The sequence below is a fragment of the Phyllobates terribilis genome, unplaced genomic scaffold (assembly GCF_046119375.1).
Source record: "Phyllobates terribilis strain yellow unplaced genomic scaffold, ASM4611937v1 Scaffold_2__4_contigs__length_985480577, whole genome shotgun sequence".
Classification (NCBI taxonomy): Eukaryota; Metazoa; Chordata; class Amphibia; order Anura; family Dendrobatidae; genus Phyllobates; species Phyllobates terribilis.
Window position 1 is genome coordinate 120,026,777 of NW_027362762.1, and position 14,516 is coordinate 120,041,292.

Consider the following 14,516-nt stretch of genomic DNA (forward strand, 5'->3'; position numbering starts at 1 on the left):
GTTGGACGACTACGCCACCCGTTGAATGCAGCGAAGGAGCTGCCGCTGCAGGGCAGACCGCTGAGGCCGGTGGTAGGATTGTGCAGCGTGATAGTATCACCCCCAATGGGAGGGGTATGGCCTCAGGGCAGCCGACGTGGCTGATGGGGGAAGCAGGAATCACTCAGAGACGATGCGGTGTAGTTCAGGGTCTTTACTGGTGATAAAGATAGACCCTCCCGGAGTACTGGCTAGCGATCGGGTCCTGGTCAGTCTTTGAGCAGATGGGATTTCCCCTGGCCAGGCGGAGTTGTAGGCCTCCCCAACTAATTGTACTCTTCTGGCTACCTTGCTAGAGGCGGGTAAAAGTAGCCCACGTCCCTGAGTGTACCGTGTGGTGCTCACCCGTATGGCCGGTGACTCGGGGCCTTCTAGTGGCGTCCGCTCCACGACGGCGGTGCTGGTCCCACGCGTGTGACCGTGCCTTCGGGTTTCTTGGCCAGAGGACCTGAAATCCCCTGCCGGGCGGTTTCTGCTGCTGGTTAAAGATTAGTCCCCACAGCCTCGGACTCCGGGTCCGGTGATAGCTTCTCAGTCAGGGCGAGCTCTGCAGCTGCCAGCCCCTGACTCCTTATAGCACTGCTCCCACAGAGCTCCTGATGTTCTTTTCCTATATTTGCTTCTCTTCTCTGTCTCTACTTCTTCTCTACTCACTAACCCTGCCTCAGCCCTAGGTTTATATAGGGGAAGTTCTTCCCCTCCCAGGACTGGGCAGGAGGTGTGGCATGCATCGGATCCCTGACCAAGAGATCTCCCACCTGCTCTCAGACATAACATTGCTGTTACTGTGGAAACCAGACCCCTGGGGTGCCACATTCCCCCCTAGTGAAATTTAGTACTCCGGGACTAAACATATTTTTAGAAAAACATAACAAGGTATAAACAATAATAATACAATAAGAAAAACACATAAAGATGGTTACGGCGTGTCCGCAACCGGGTGCAATTTTGAAGAAAAGCAAGGTGTCCATTTCACCAAAACAGGGAGACATAACCAGGTAGGGGTCTGTCCTGCCCCGAGTCCTTAACAGTCTTTAGTCCACTCCTAGGTTACGCTCCAACCAATTGTACAAGGATTCCCGGTAAACCCACCAAGGATTCCTAAAAATAACTAGAAACACATAATTATTTACAAGTAACAGACAGGTGACCTCAATAAAACAATTTAAACACTTCAAATCCTCCAACATGCGGGTAACTGGCCTCTAGTGGCCCTAGTGGACCTACGGAGCTGACTGTCTGGCCCTGAACTACAGGGTGTAGGAGCTGTCAAGGGTAAACTGGGCAGCTGTTTACGGGCTCTTTGGCTCACTAGGGGTACGGCAGGCTCACTATGAGCAGAGGGTTGATCCTCCTGTTCTGCTTGTGTGGAGTCTGCTGCCTCCTGGACCGGCTGCTCTTCCAGCTCTACCTGTTGCTCCGTAGGCACTTGGGATGCTGGTTGGAGGAACGTGAGGACGGGTACCACAACTGCACCATTGACTTGAGTCCAGGACCGAGGGAAGTCTCCGAGCACAGTACTAACCATATCTTCCCTTTCCTCTATGGGTCGAGGGTCTTCTTGCTCTCCTTCTGGGTTCCGTAGCTGTTCGGGACACTTCTTCAGGTGATCCCGGGATACAATGGCTGTGGTTTCCCCTCCGTCTTTACTGATGGTACAAACCTTTGGGTTGTCGTGGCTTGAGGGCAGTACGGTGTACGGGTCCTTCTCCCACTGGTCGTCCAACTTGTGGAGCCGTCTCTTCCTCTTCAAGACCTGCTCTCCCGGTACCAGGGGAACAGCGGGAGCATACTGGTTGTAAGTTTTCTCTTGTCTTTCCCTAGCGAGACAGAGACTTCGCTCCACGCTCTCCTGTACTTTCCGGTACTGCTGCTGCCTCTCTGTGTCCCAGTCTGCTTCCGGTGAAGTGTCCTCGGGTGTCAGGACTCCCATCTCCAGGTCAACAGGTAGCTTACCAGGCCTTGCCCTCATTAGGTAAGCCGGGGTACAGTTGGTGGAACCTACAGGGATGTAGTTGTATAGGTCCACCAGGTCGGGCAGCTTCTCAGGCCACAGACTGCGTTCTTCCAGGGGCAACGTTTTCAGAAGATCCATTACCACCTGGTTCATTTTCTCACAAAGTCCATTAGTTTGCGGATGATAGGGTGTCGTCCTTATCTTCCGGCAGCCATACAGATTGCAGAATTCCTGGAAGACCTCCGCTTCAAAGGCAGGTCCCTGGTCCGTCAGCACTTGGTCCGGGTACCCGTGTGGACGGCAGAAGTGCTGCTGGAAGGCCCTAGCTGCTGTTTGAGCTGTTAAGTCCTTAACGGGGACGACAACCAAGAACCGGGAGTAATGATCCACAATGGTTAAGGCGTAGACGTAGCCACTTCTGCTTGGGGTCAGTTTTACATGATCCAAGGCTACCAGTTCCAACGGCTGCTTGGTGACGATGGACTGAAGGGGGGTCTTCTGGCTGGCACGGTCCTTCCTTCTTAGGTTGCACGGGCCACAGTCTCTGCACCACCTCTCGATGGTTCCCCTCATGCCTACCCAGTGGAACCGCCCGCGCAGCAGGAACTCCAGCTTCTTCCATCCGAAGTGTCCAGCCCCGTCGTGGTATGCCTCCATCACCATGGCTGCGTCTCTTCGTGGCACCACTACTTGCCAGATTAGTTCATGCGTCCGGGAGTTAACCATTCTGCGGCACAACTTCCCCTTGTAAAGGAACAGTCGACTCTTCTCAGCCCACAGTTGTTTGGCTTCCTCCGGAGCGTCTGGGTCAAGGCGAGCCTCTGGCCGAGTCAGCATCTCCTTCACCAGTCGGACGGCAGGGTCACTGTCTTGCGTTTCCTCCCAGTTGTAGTGAGGCAAGGGGTTAAACGTAGCGGCTTGCTTACTCCTTACCCGATGGGAATACTGGATAGTCCCATGACGGTGGAACGCGGGGAGTTCGACTTCTTCCAGTCCCTCTGGATCTTCTCCTACGTCCGGTAGGTTTGGCATCCTGGACAGGGCGTCCGCGTTGGTATTGGAGCGTCCTGCCCGGTATTTGATTGTGAACTCGTAGTTGGACAGACGGGCCATCCATCTCTGCTCTAGGGCACCGAGTCTTGCCGTGTCCAGGTGTGTCAACGGGTTGTTATCCGTGTACACGGTGAACCGGGAAGAAGCGAGGTAGTGCTTAAAGCGTTCGGTGACTGCCCACACCACTGCCAGGAACTCTAGCTTAAATGAGCTGTAATTCTCAGGGTTTCTTTCGGTGGGTCGCAGTTTTCGACTGGCGTAAGCGATTACTCGTTCTTTCCCCTGCTGGATCTGGGACAGTACAGCTCCTAGCCCGATGTTACTTGCGTCGGTGTAGAGGATAAAGGGCTGGCTGTAATCAGGGTACGCCAGGATTTCATCCCCCGTGAGGGCCATCTTCAGCTGGCGGAAGGACTCTTCTTCTAACTTCTCCCATTTGAAGGGCGGCTTCTGGTTCTTGGCCTTCCGGGACTGGCCTATCAGGAGGTCCTGCATAGGAGCTGCCTTTTTGGTGAAACCGGGGATGAATCTGCGGTAATAGCCTACCAACCCGAGGAACTGCCGCACTTCCTTTACACTGGAGGGACTTGGCCATTCCTTAATTGCGGTGATCTTATCAGGGTCGGGAGCCACTCTGTCAGCGCTCACCACGTGTCCCAGGTACTGCACCTTTGGTTTTAGGAGGTGACACTTGGAGGGTTTTACCTTTAGGCCGTAGTTTGCCAGAGCTTCGAACACTTCCGCCAGGTGTTTCAGGTGGTCCTCATAAGTCTTGGAATATACGATGACATCGTCCAGGTACAACAGGACCGTCTCGAAGTTTCTGTGGCCCAGACAGCACTCCATTAATCGTTGAAAGGTTCCTGGTGCGTTACAGAGTCCGAACGGCATGCAGGTAAACTCGCTAAGTCCCATTGGGGTGGTGAATGCGGTCTTCTCCCGGTCCGCCTCTGCTACAGGAACCTGCCAGTACCCGCTAGTGAGATCCAAGGTAGAGAAGAAGTTAGCAGATCTTAAAGCAGCCAAAGACTCCTCTATCCTTGGTAAGGGGTACGCATCCTTGTGTGTGATACGGTTGATTTTCCGGTAATCTACACACATCCTCATGGTGTTGTCTTTCTTTTTGACTAAGACTAGTGGAGCTGCCCAGGGGCTACAGCTATCCCTGATCACCCCAGCCTCCTTCATGTCCCTAAGCATCCCCTTGGCGTGTTGGTAGTGTGCAGGGGGTACGGGTCGATACCTCTCTTTTATGGGAAGATGGTCTCCCGTGGGGATGTGGTGTTCTACCCCCTTGACTCGCCCGAAGTCTAACGGGTGTTTACTAAACACTCTCTCGTACTCTTGAACCACCCGATAGACTCCCTGTCTCTGGTGTGAGGGAGTGGAGTCAGTACCCAAATGTAGTTGCTGACACCAGTCCTCCATTATTTCCTTAGAGCCGTTACTTTCCTCCGGGGAAGATGGAGGCAAGGGTTCTACGGACTGTATGGAATTTTGATTGATGGTATACAATTTGGCTAGCGTGGCATACCGGGGCAGGTACACTTCCCTCTTCCCGATATTTATTATGCGAACGGGCACCCTCCCATGGCGTACATTGACCACCCCCCGTGCTGTCAAAATGGTGGGCCTACTGTCTGAGTAAACTGGTTCTACCACTGCCTGGTAATCTCTACCTCTCAGACCAATAGCTGCCCGGCACCAAATCATCATTTCACTTTTTGGGGGCATGGCAATAGGGAAAGGGTCACACATTCTTACGCTACCAATCTCACCCCCGGAGAGTTCTATCTGTTGCCGTCGCATCAGTGCCCGGATCTCTTTCTGGAGCACTCGCTGCTGGCCGGAGCTGGCGTTCTTGGCAACCTGCTGTAAAAGGAAAATCACCTCTGCAAGACAATTTTCAATTACATTAGTTCCTAGAGTTATCTTTGGGTGACTCTCGTGCTTGTCAATGTCTACAATGATCAGTCCCTGTGCCGCCAGTTCAACTCTACCGATTTTAATGGTCACCTCTTTAAATCCAATCTGTGGCACGGGCTGACCATTGCTGGCGATGATACTCAAATCGTCGTCAGGGTAGCGGGTGATATCCGAGTCATTCCAGTACTGCTTGAAGAGCACGTACGGGATAGTGGTAACCTGTGACCCGGTGTCCAGTAGGGCACTCATAGGGATGCCATCCAGTACCACAGGCAAGACTGGACGTCCTCCCACATATTTGTCGCGCCAGTTCGATGGGCCTGATGATCTTTTTCCTAGGGTTTGGCCCTCTACCCCAGGTTGTGCCAGTTTAAAGGACAGTACCTTGCCATATGTCCGGGTTGATTGCAGCGGCGGCAGATGGGTTGTCCGTCCTCGTTGTATCGGTCGCTGGGTCTTCCTCTGGCCGGTGGGGTCCTCCTTGGTCGACGCCACGGGATGTCCTCCGGTCCGGATGCCAGCTGGATCTTCCCTGGAGTGGAAACCTGTAAAGACTGCACAGTTCGGGTTAGCGCGGCAACGCTTTTAGCTAGCTCTTGGACCTGATGGTGCAGGTCTGGAGCCGGGTCATTGTTCAAAGCCTGCGCATCAGCTCCCACAGGCCCTGCCGAAAAGGGCGCCGCCTCCTGGTGGTAAGTGGTAGTGGGGCGTCTGTGGGTCACAACGCCACCTGGTGCCGGTTCTCGGAGCACCCGGATGGCTCTGTCCTTGAACTGTGCAAATCCCAGATGAGGGTCCTGTAAGGCCATTGCCCGCAACTGGGTTCGGTGGGCATTGCAACATAAACCCTCTATAAATTGTTCAGTCAACAGCCTGTCCTCGTTTCCCACGCCGTCAGGGTCGGTCTGCTTAATAGCTCTCAGGGCCTCTTGTAGGTTCAGGGCATAGTCCCTTATACTCTCGTGTGCTCGCTGCTTGCACCCGTAGAATCTAAGCTTGATCTCGGCTGAGGTGCGGGTATCAAAGGTGTCCCTCAGCCGGGTTAGTATCCCTGCAACAGTCCTCCCCCCAGGTGGCCAGGACTTTACCTCCCTTTGGGCTGCCCCGGTTAATTGGGCCACCAGGATGCTCACTTTTTGCTCTTCTGTGAGGGGATACACCTGGAAGAGGCTATCCAGCTTTTCTCTAAAGTCATGCAGGGTATGTGACTCCCCTGAGTACTGGGGTAGCCAGGCCGCTCCCGGGATATAGGGCATGGTGAAAGGCATGACTGCAGCAGCGGTGGCGCTGGCGGGGGTTGAGGCAGTGAAGCTCTCCTCCGTATCCGACATCTTCCTCCCCCCTAGTGGACCGTGGCCTACCTTGCGATGATCCTCTTCCGTAGGCCGCGGCTCCGCAGTGGATCGTCAGGGTTGAGGACCTTCCGTCGCGCTCCTGTGACGTCGGCGTCTGCTGGGCTCCTTCCAGGACCTTATGCAACGTCCGGACGTGAGGCGGGGCTTCAGTTCTCGCGCGCTTTCGGAGTCCACGCCCCTCTTCTTCCCGCGCGGCGTCTTCAAGATGGCGTCCAACGGCGGGAAAACTCCACGGATGGCGGGAAGAAGGCAGAAGATGGCGCCGGATGGCGGGAAAACTCCACGGATGGCGGGAAGAAGGTAGAAGATGGCGCCGGATGGCGGGAAACCTCCACGGATGGCGGGAATCTTCACCACTGGTAAGTTTGAACAGTCTTTTTCAGGCACGCAGTACCCGGTGGTTGCGGGCACGAGATCCTGCCGACTACGCCAAAAGTTGACGCGCCCCTGGGCCTTCGTCGCGCGGCATCGCGCACACGGGAGCTTACCTGGAGTCGGATCTGTTGAGGGTTGTAGTCTCGTGGCGGTGACCCGGTCCGTTCCCAGGGAGTCAAACTGAGCGGCGATGTATTAGCGGTAGATGTTGGACGACTACGCCACCCGTTGAATGCAGCGAAGGAGCTGCCGCTGCAGGGCAGACCGCCGAGGCCGGTGGTAGGATTGTGCAGCGTGATAGTATCACCCCCAACGGGAGGGGTATGGCCTCAGGGCAGCCGACGTGGCTGATGGGGGAAGCAGGAATCACTCAGACGATGCGGTGTAGTTCAGGGTCTTTACTGGTGATAAAGATAGACCCTCCCGGAGTACTGGCTAGCGATCGGGGCCTGGTCAGTCTTTGAGCAGATGGGATTTCCCCTGGCCAGGCGGAGTTGTAGGCCTCCCCAACTAATTGTACTCTTCTGGCTACCTTGCTAGAGGCGGGTAAAAGTAGCCCACGTCCCTGAGTGTACCGTGTGGTGCTCACCCGTATGGCCGGTGACTCGGGGCCTTCTAGTGGCGTCCACTCCATGACGGCGGTGCTGGTCCCACACGTGTGACCGTGCCTTCGGGTTTCTTGGCCAGAGGACCTGAAATCCCCTGCCGGGCGGTTTCTGCTGCTGGTTAAAGATTAGTCCCCACAGCCTCGGACTCTGGGTCCAGTGATAGCTTCTCAGTCAGGGTGAGCTCTGCAGCTGCCAGCCCCTGACTCCTTATAGCACTGCTGCCACAGAGCTCCTGATGTTCTTTTCCTATATCTGCTTCTCTGTCTCTACTTCTTCTCTACTCACTAACCCTGCCTCAGCCCTAGGTTTATATAGGGGAAGTTCTTCCCCTCCCAGGACTGGGCAGGAGGTGTGGCATGCATCGGATCCCTGACCAAGAGATCTCCCACCTGCTCTCAGACATAACATTGCTGTTACTGTGGAAACCAGACCCCTGGGGTGCCACACTGCCCCAGGCCTGACTGGAGGAGTTGGGGGGGGACCATGTAGTGAGTGAGGGTGGAGGAAGCATTTACCTAAGCACTTTACTAGAATTCTATATAACTGGAGACCATTTTAATAACAGGGCCTTCGGTTCGTGGGTCTTTGGGACGGCAAGTCAGCACAATGCTGCAGCCGGATGAGGGTCCATGGCCCCCGGCCTCGAGATGGGTGTGGTGGTCAGGGCAGAGTTATAACCGGCTCTGTCCCCAGTCAGGGTCCAAGCAAGAAGGCCCAGGAGGGGGAGCAGAGGAGATAGGCTCCACCGGCGAAAGGATCTCAGGGGGTGCGGACAGAGAAGAGTTGCCACCTGCATACCTTATTCTGGCCCAGCCAGAGAGACCCTGCCGCAAGAGGGGGTACCGGTCCCCGATTATCTGACTTTGCACTTCGTCTGTCGGAAAAGTCTGGAGGCTTATGTGGATCCCAGGGGGGGGATATGGATGGAGAGGAGTTGGCACCTGTATGCCCCAATCTGAGTTTATCCAGAGGGACCCGGCCTTATGCCACAAGTCACCAAAACTGGCACCCAGTCGGTCTGGGAACTACATGTTACCCACAAGGGGCATTCCAGTACCTGTACGCAACTCAGTGGGGGACACATGGTGGGAGAAGTTCAACAGGAGAGGAACACACTAGAGCGGGGTCCTGTCAAGTGCTCCTGAACTACCTGGAGTGTGCCGAGCCCCACCCTGGCGGCCACAGCTCACTGTGACAGCAGAGAGAAGCTCTGAGCTGACACACCAAAGTGAGTGAAGACTTGGATGACTTCAACTACTGCCTGTCTGTTCTTTCCTCCGTGGCTCTGCACCTGCCAATGCTCTATCCTGCATCCCTTCTCCTACGCTGCTCTGAGGCCCCGCTCCACCTGTGGGGAGCAGCACCAACTAAGCTGCCTGAACACAGGCCTCAGAGGACTGTTGCAGCGCTGGTGATCCTCAGACACCATGGGTGGCATCATGAACATACCCCTATCCCTACAACTTCCCACTTCCTTTTAAGAGTTACCCCAGGGTACGGGCCCAGGAGCCGGCCACCGTGACATCCCCTGAGATCAGGCAACAACAAGGCCCGGGCGCCGAGTCGTTTCCCCATCCCCTGGGCGCATCACTTTCTGCAGATTATACTGTCTAAGCTTAATTGGGCACAGTCATCCAATATTGTGCTTCTACATGAGCCATGTAACTGGCAAATATTTGTCAAAACCAAGATGACATAGCCTTTAGATCTATAGGTTGACTCTTACACTTAACATGGGCTTTGCACATTTCCATGCAAAGTCTGGAAACTTTAGTCTTCAAAAATTTGATTTTACTGCTGCAGATGCAAGTCTTAAGATCTGTAATAGTTTCATAGATTGCTCAGAGCTTTAACTTTAGGCAGCCCTGCTTTTTTTTGCAAGGCCAAATTATGTCTGACAGTCCATGCTTAGATCACTAACAAATGCAAAGGGACAGCCAGTCTTTGAGATTTGTATCCTTAGATCACAATACTCAGCAAGACCACTGAACATCTTCAATTATGCTTGAGGCAGTTCAAGAGACCTGTGGGTGGGGCCCAGGTATAGTGAATGGAGGTTTCACAGATGTTCAAATTTGTCCTTTGATAGTAACAGGGAATGGAGGTTTACACCGCTTTCTACAGCAGGCAACAGTATCTCGAGAAGGGCACAGAAAACAAGCTGTAGAAAGGGAGTGAACCCCTGCAGGCTTATTCAGTACAGAGACAATGCAAACCGTGTTCTTTGTATGACCAGAGTTGGTTTTTCCCTTAAGGCCCCGTCACACTTAGCGACGCTACAGCGATCCAGACAATGATACGACCTGTCAGGGATCGTTGCTGCGTCGCTATGTGGTCGCTGGTGAGCTGTCAAACAGGCAGGCTCACCAGCGATCAGGGGGAGCAGTGACATCATGGAAAGAATCTTTCCACGATGTCCTGGTTACCAGCCTGCTGAAGCAGGAGCAGGCTCATAACCATGATAAACAGCAGGTTACTAGGGGCACACTTAGTAACTCACTGTTTATCATGGTTATGAGCCTGCTACTGTGAGCAGGAGGTTACTGCTCACCATAGCAAAGTGGTAACCATGATAAACAGCAGGTTACTAAGTGTGCCCCTAGTAACCTGCTGTTTATCATGGTTACCAGCCTGATCGCTGGTCCCACACAGCGATGTGTGCTGACCAGCGGGAGGGCAAAGACCAAAAAAATAAATAAAATAAAATAGTCCAGGACATTCTGCAGCGATCTCACAGCAGGGGCCTGATTGCTGCAAAGTGTCACACATAGCGACATCGCTGGTGAGGTCGCTGTTGCGTCACCAAAACCTTGACTCAGCAGCGATCTCGCTATGTGAGACGGGGGCTTTAGTTTGTGTTGAAGATAGTTGTTACATGTCCAAAGTGAAATTTGTTCCCCAACAAGGCCAGAGTGAAGATTCTGCAAGGAGCACATCAAGAGGATAAGTTGTTTTGACATGAGCTGATGACAGCAGTACCTTAGATACATAAATCTCATAGCCAACCTTTACTACAGGGATGGACTTTCCCCATGTTGAAATTTAAATTTGTACTTAAGGTCTTTAAAAGTGAAAAGTGTTTTGTAAGGGAAAATTTAAGTGACAACTTGAAATGGGATTTCAGGCATGACAATTCTGAATGCATATCAAAACTACAAAATGCCTACACATGTTCAAAAAGGCCTTATTTTGCAGATGGAAGTTGGGTTTGAAATTCCAGATGGGCTCTCTGCATGCCATGAACCTGCATAACAGATTTTAGTGTAAAGACATGTAGCCACTACTACCTCCAAGATCCCATTAGCACAGCAGGCAAGGTGACCCTGTGATGTCTGTGGCATGGTACACTACCCATCTGAGTCACATTGTAGGTTTAAGGTACTAAACCTCAGGAATGACTAGACATTTGCAGAAGTGAAATAAAAGTTTATTAAAAAAACCACTTACAAGGACGGTCAATGACAATGAAAGCCTATTCTACTAAAGGCAATTGCTAGATATAAGACAAATTACTTCTCATGCCATGTTGGTGACAGTAGGACTTTTTCTTCAATAAAGCTAACATAACCTAGCTTTAGTGTTTGGCCAGAGCAGTTTACTACTATCTATTGCAGTTTGCCCACTCCTAGTCAAGTTTAGTCAGGTTCACAGGACTGCTTAGGCCAAACTCCTACAATGGTCCTAGTGTTACATAAAGTTAAAGTGTTATGCTAAAAATAGTTGACACAAATATTAAAAAGTTTAAGAAAGTCTGACACTTGCCCAGCAGTGTCTGTCTAAAAACTAGACCAACATGGTTGATCTAGAGGTAAGTGCTACACAAGTCACAAGTACTTTCCAGTTCTTCTATCAGAGAGGAAGAGATGCAGGGAGGGTCATAAGGGAAACCTGCATGTACCTGTAAGATAAAGGCAAGATTATAGTTGGTCATCTTGATGGTGGGATTTCAGATTTTTAGTTATATATGCACTTACTCTGGAGTCTTATATTTCTCCCTGATTGCTTGTTGTGCTTGATTGGGTGCATTGAGGCAGGTTCTGTGCAGGTCAACGAGACAAGGTGCCAAGTCACTCAGGCTATAGCCAGTAAAAGTTTGAAGAGTTTCAGGCTGTTGGGAGAAAGTTCAGGATCAGGTGAGGCAACATGGACACTACAACTAGGCTTTAGTGGTAGATACTTTGATTATGTTTTCTGATAGTTATTGATGCCATATTTAAAGGGGTAATGTTTCTCCTTGCGGTAAGTGACATGTTAAAAGCAGGGCTATGGAGTCGGAGAGTCTGTAAAAAAAAAAAAAAAAAAAAAAAAAAAAAAATAATGGACCGACTCCTAAAATAGGGTACAGTAGTTCAATGCAGTTGTGGGGAATTTTTTTATAAGAATATGGGAAAATTATGAAATGTCCTATAAATATCTGCCTTATTTCTGATCCAAGGGTCTAGACTTAACTGAGGAGAATGTTTCCTACTGTAAATTTAGCATTTAAACATGAGCCATGTATGAGGGAGTTGGAGTCATGGAAATTGAGGAGTTGAAGTTTTGGCTTACCGACTCCACAGCCCTGGTTAAAAGTCTCCTCACCTTGACATGCTCAAGTTGCAATGCTCCTCTGGGAAATATGCAAAGTTCTTCAGAGGAAGAGACCTAGCACACTAGTGCCTCCTATAGAATTAACAAGCCTAAAAGTCAATAGACACAGCCTCATCACATGACTTTGGATCATGCGACAAGGCTTGTTATTTCCTATAGGTGGCACTAGAGTTCTAGGTCAAGACAGTTTTGGGTTTATGGCCAGGGAAACGCCCAGACCTCAATTCCATTTAGAAGCAGTGGTTAATCTAAAATGATTTGTGATTAACTATAAAAGTCACTGCTTAGACATGAATGGCGTGCCATTAGACATGAATGGCGTGCCATCAGCCAGGAATTGGCCCAAAAGTGGATATCCAGTACACCAGGCAACGTTAACAGTTTTAAAGTGTAATGCTGGTACTTGTACTTCAGTAACCACAGAAATATGATCACTGCACACTTTTTTGGAGCAGAGTCAGATTTTAAATCAGATATTTCACAAATTTGTCAATTATGTTTATATTGTTAACCAATTAGTAAAACACTAGTGACATTTACCTTACATAAACACCATTTGTTGAATGTCCAATCATTTTATTAAAAAGTTTAACACTTCAGCAGAAATTATGGAAATTTAAACATTGGGGGACCTATTCAGTTTTGAAGGCACATCGGGAATCCCCCCCCCCAAAAGTTACCATTTTAAGAACTGCACCCCTCAACATCTTTCAAAGTGGCCATCAGGCAGTTTAACCCCTTCAGCTTTTTAGGAAGCAACACTGGAATATATCATTTACAAATAAATGTCACCAACTTGTGAACAGGTCACTATAGCCGGCAGACTCGAGGCAATTACTGGTCCATGGTAAACATGACCACACAATTGTGATCTCAGGATGCTGATGTGGCTAGAGAAGGAGCCACCATGTTTTAGTAACCATCTACAGTATATGCCTTTGTCACTATTGACAGTAGCAGCTAAGGGGTTAAATAGCCATGGTCTGCAGCCACCAATCATAGCTGATGCAGGAGAATACCAGCTATAGTGTACAGCGGCTGTATTTTTCACATCTCAGGTCAGTAAAGAGACATATGTGGTTAAGGGATTAAAAAAAAGGGTTGAGAAGCTAGACTTATTGCAGCCCATGAAGCCCCTTTTGCGAGCTGCATTACTATAACTTAAAGCACTATCAGGTGGCACAACGAGTACAGAAATTCCCTTTGGACACCACTACATTTACAGTTAGTTCCACTCACCCAAAAATGTTGGTTTATTGTATAGTTGGCAAGGGCATAAGCAGCAGCTGCTGTTACTGATGGAAGATACTTCAAGAAAGGCTCTTCCTGGAGAAGTGTAAGCTCTGCCATGTACTGGAAAAGAGGAAAGATACGTTTGAATGAATCACTAAAGTTACTGCAAGGATTTGAGTCAGACAAGTATTCTGGATACAAGCTGGCTATATGAACAACCTAGTGTTAGGAATTAGAGTGCACGCTATAGACATTACCATTGCTAGGTGTTCAGCCCTTGTGCCACCACTTTGCTTGTGAATATACTGCAGGAGGAACTGATTAATTGTTGGGACAGTCAGATCAAAGGCCAAGACCTTGAGCAGCAGGTGCTCCATGCGCAGAAGCTGATTCTTTGTGTAGGTGTCATCAGTGATGTACACAAACTCATCCACATCCGGAGGGTAGATCTCCTCATATTTGCTAGAATGAGAGACTGGTGTTATTTGGGACAGGTATGATGTTGCATAGCATTTCCAGAGTGCAGAAAAAAAAAAGTTAGCTTATTTTAAAACTTAAGGGAGCCAGTCACCAGCTTTCCCATATTACCTGCACCCCCCCCCCCCCCCCCCCCCAACTTTCAGCCCTGTTACAGCATTCCAGAATGCTGTGTACAAGTCTCCAAGCCACCTTGCAAAGTAAACCCTCTACTCACCTATGGGGCAGTCTGGTGTGCCTCACTGTCTTGGTCCAGGACCTACTCTTCCTGCCATCATAGTCCTCCTGTGCGGATGACATCCTATGTCATCCAGTGTCCCACAAATGCACTTCTCAGCCCTGCTTAAGGCAGCACAAAGTACTGAAGTGTGCATGCGCTCTGCCCTCAGTAGGGCCGAGAAGTGCACCTGCGCAGGAGCGGAAGAAGGGGGGAGAACAGGACGGACGACACTGGATAATGTAAGACGTGTCATCCACAAGAAGCAGATAAAGAGGATGGTGGTGAAGAAAGGAGCAAGACCAGTGACCCATAGGAGTATAATAAAGGTCTTTGGCAGGGCAGCTTGGAGACTTCCCAGATGCTATACCACGGCTGAAAGGTGGTGGCTGTAGGTTATATGGAAAAACCTGGTGACCGTTAGATAAGCAGCTTTCTAGAGAGTCATTAACTTTTCTACAAGTTCTTTATACCCTAGTGCTTTTGCAAAACTGCTACAGATCAAATATGGCCCCTGTGGGAAGTTGATCCCTCCCAATTTTAGGTGGTGTCACATTGAGTGTACAAACCAGTCAGATGTGTTAAACTGGCTTTTGATGGCAACAGGATAGGAGAGAACAAATGTACAGTCTCAGGGAGGGCAGAGAAAATATAGATAAGGAAAGCAGTAGCAGAGCTGTGCTGAG

At 50.4% G+C, this 14,516-nt stretch overlaps 1 protein-coding gene across 2 annotated transcripts in view; it reads right to left on the reverse strand.

Moving 5' to 3' along the window:
- Positions 1 to 10,725: 10,725 nt before the first annotated feature.
- CCNA1 (cyclin A1) overlaps positions 10,726 to 14,516 on the reverse strand; it is a 207,101-nt gene continuing 203,310 nt past the window's right edge. For both annotated transcript variants that reach the window (XM_073669851.1, XM_073669846.1), the window contains exons 6-9: positions 13,394 to 13,598; positions 13,143 to 13,256; positions 11,288 to 11,421; positions 10,726 to 11,211 (exon numbers count right to left, since the gene is read on the reverse strand). In XM_073669851.1, the coding sequence (XP_073525952.1) occupies positions 11,163 to 11,211; positions 11,288 to 11,421; positions 13,143 to 13,256; positions 13,394 to 13,598 (502 nt within the window). In that variant the 3' untranslated portion in view covers positions 10,726 to 11,162. The remainder of the gene's footprint in view (positions 11,212 to 11,287; positions 11,422 to 13,142; positions 13,257 to 13,393; positions 13,599 to 14,516) is intronic.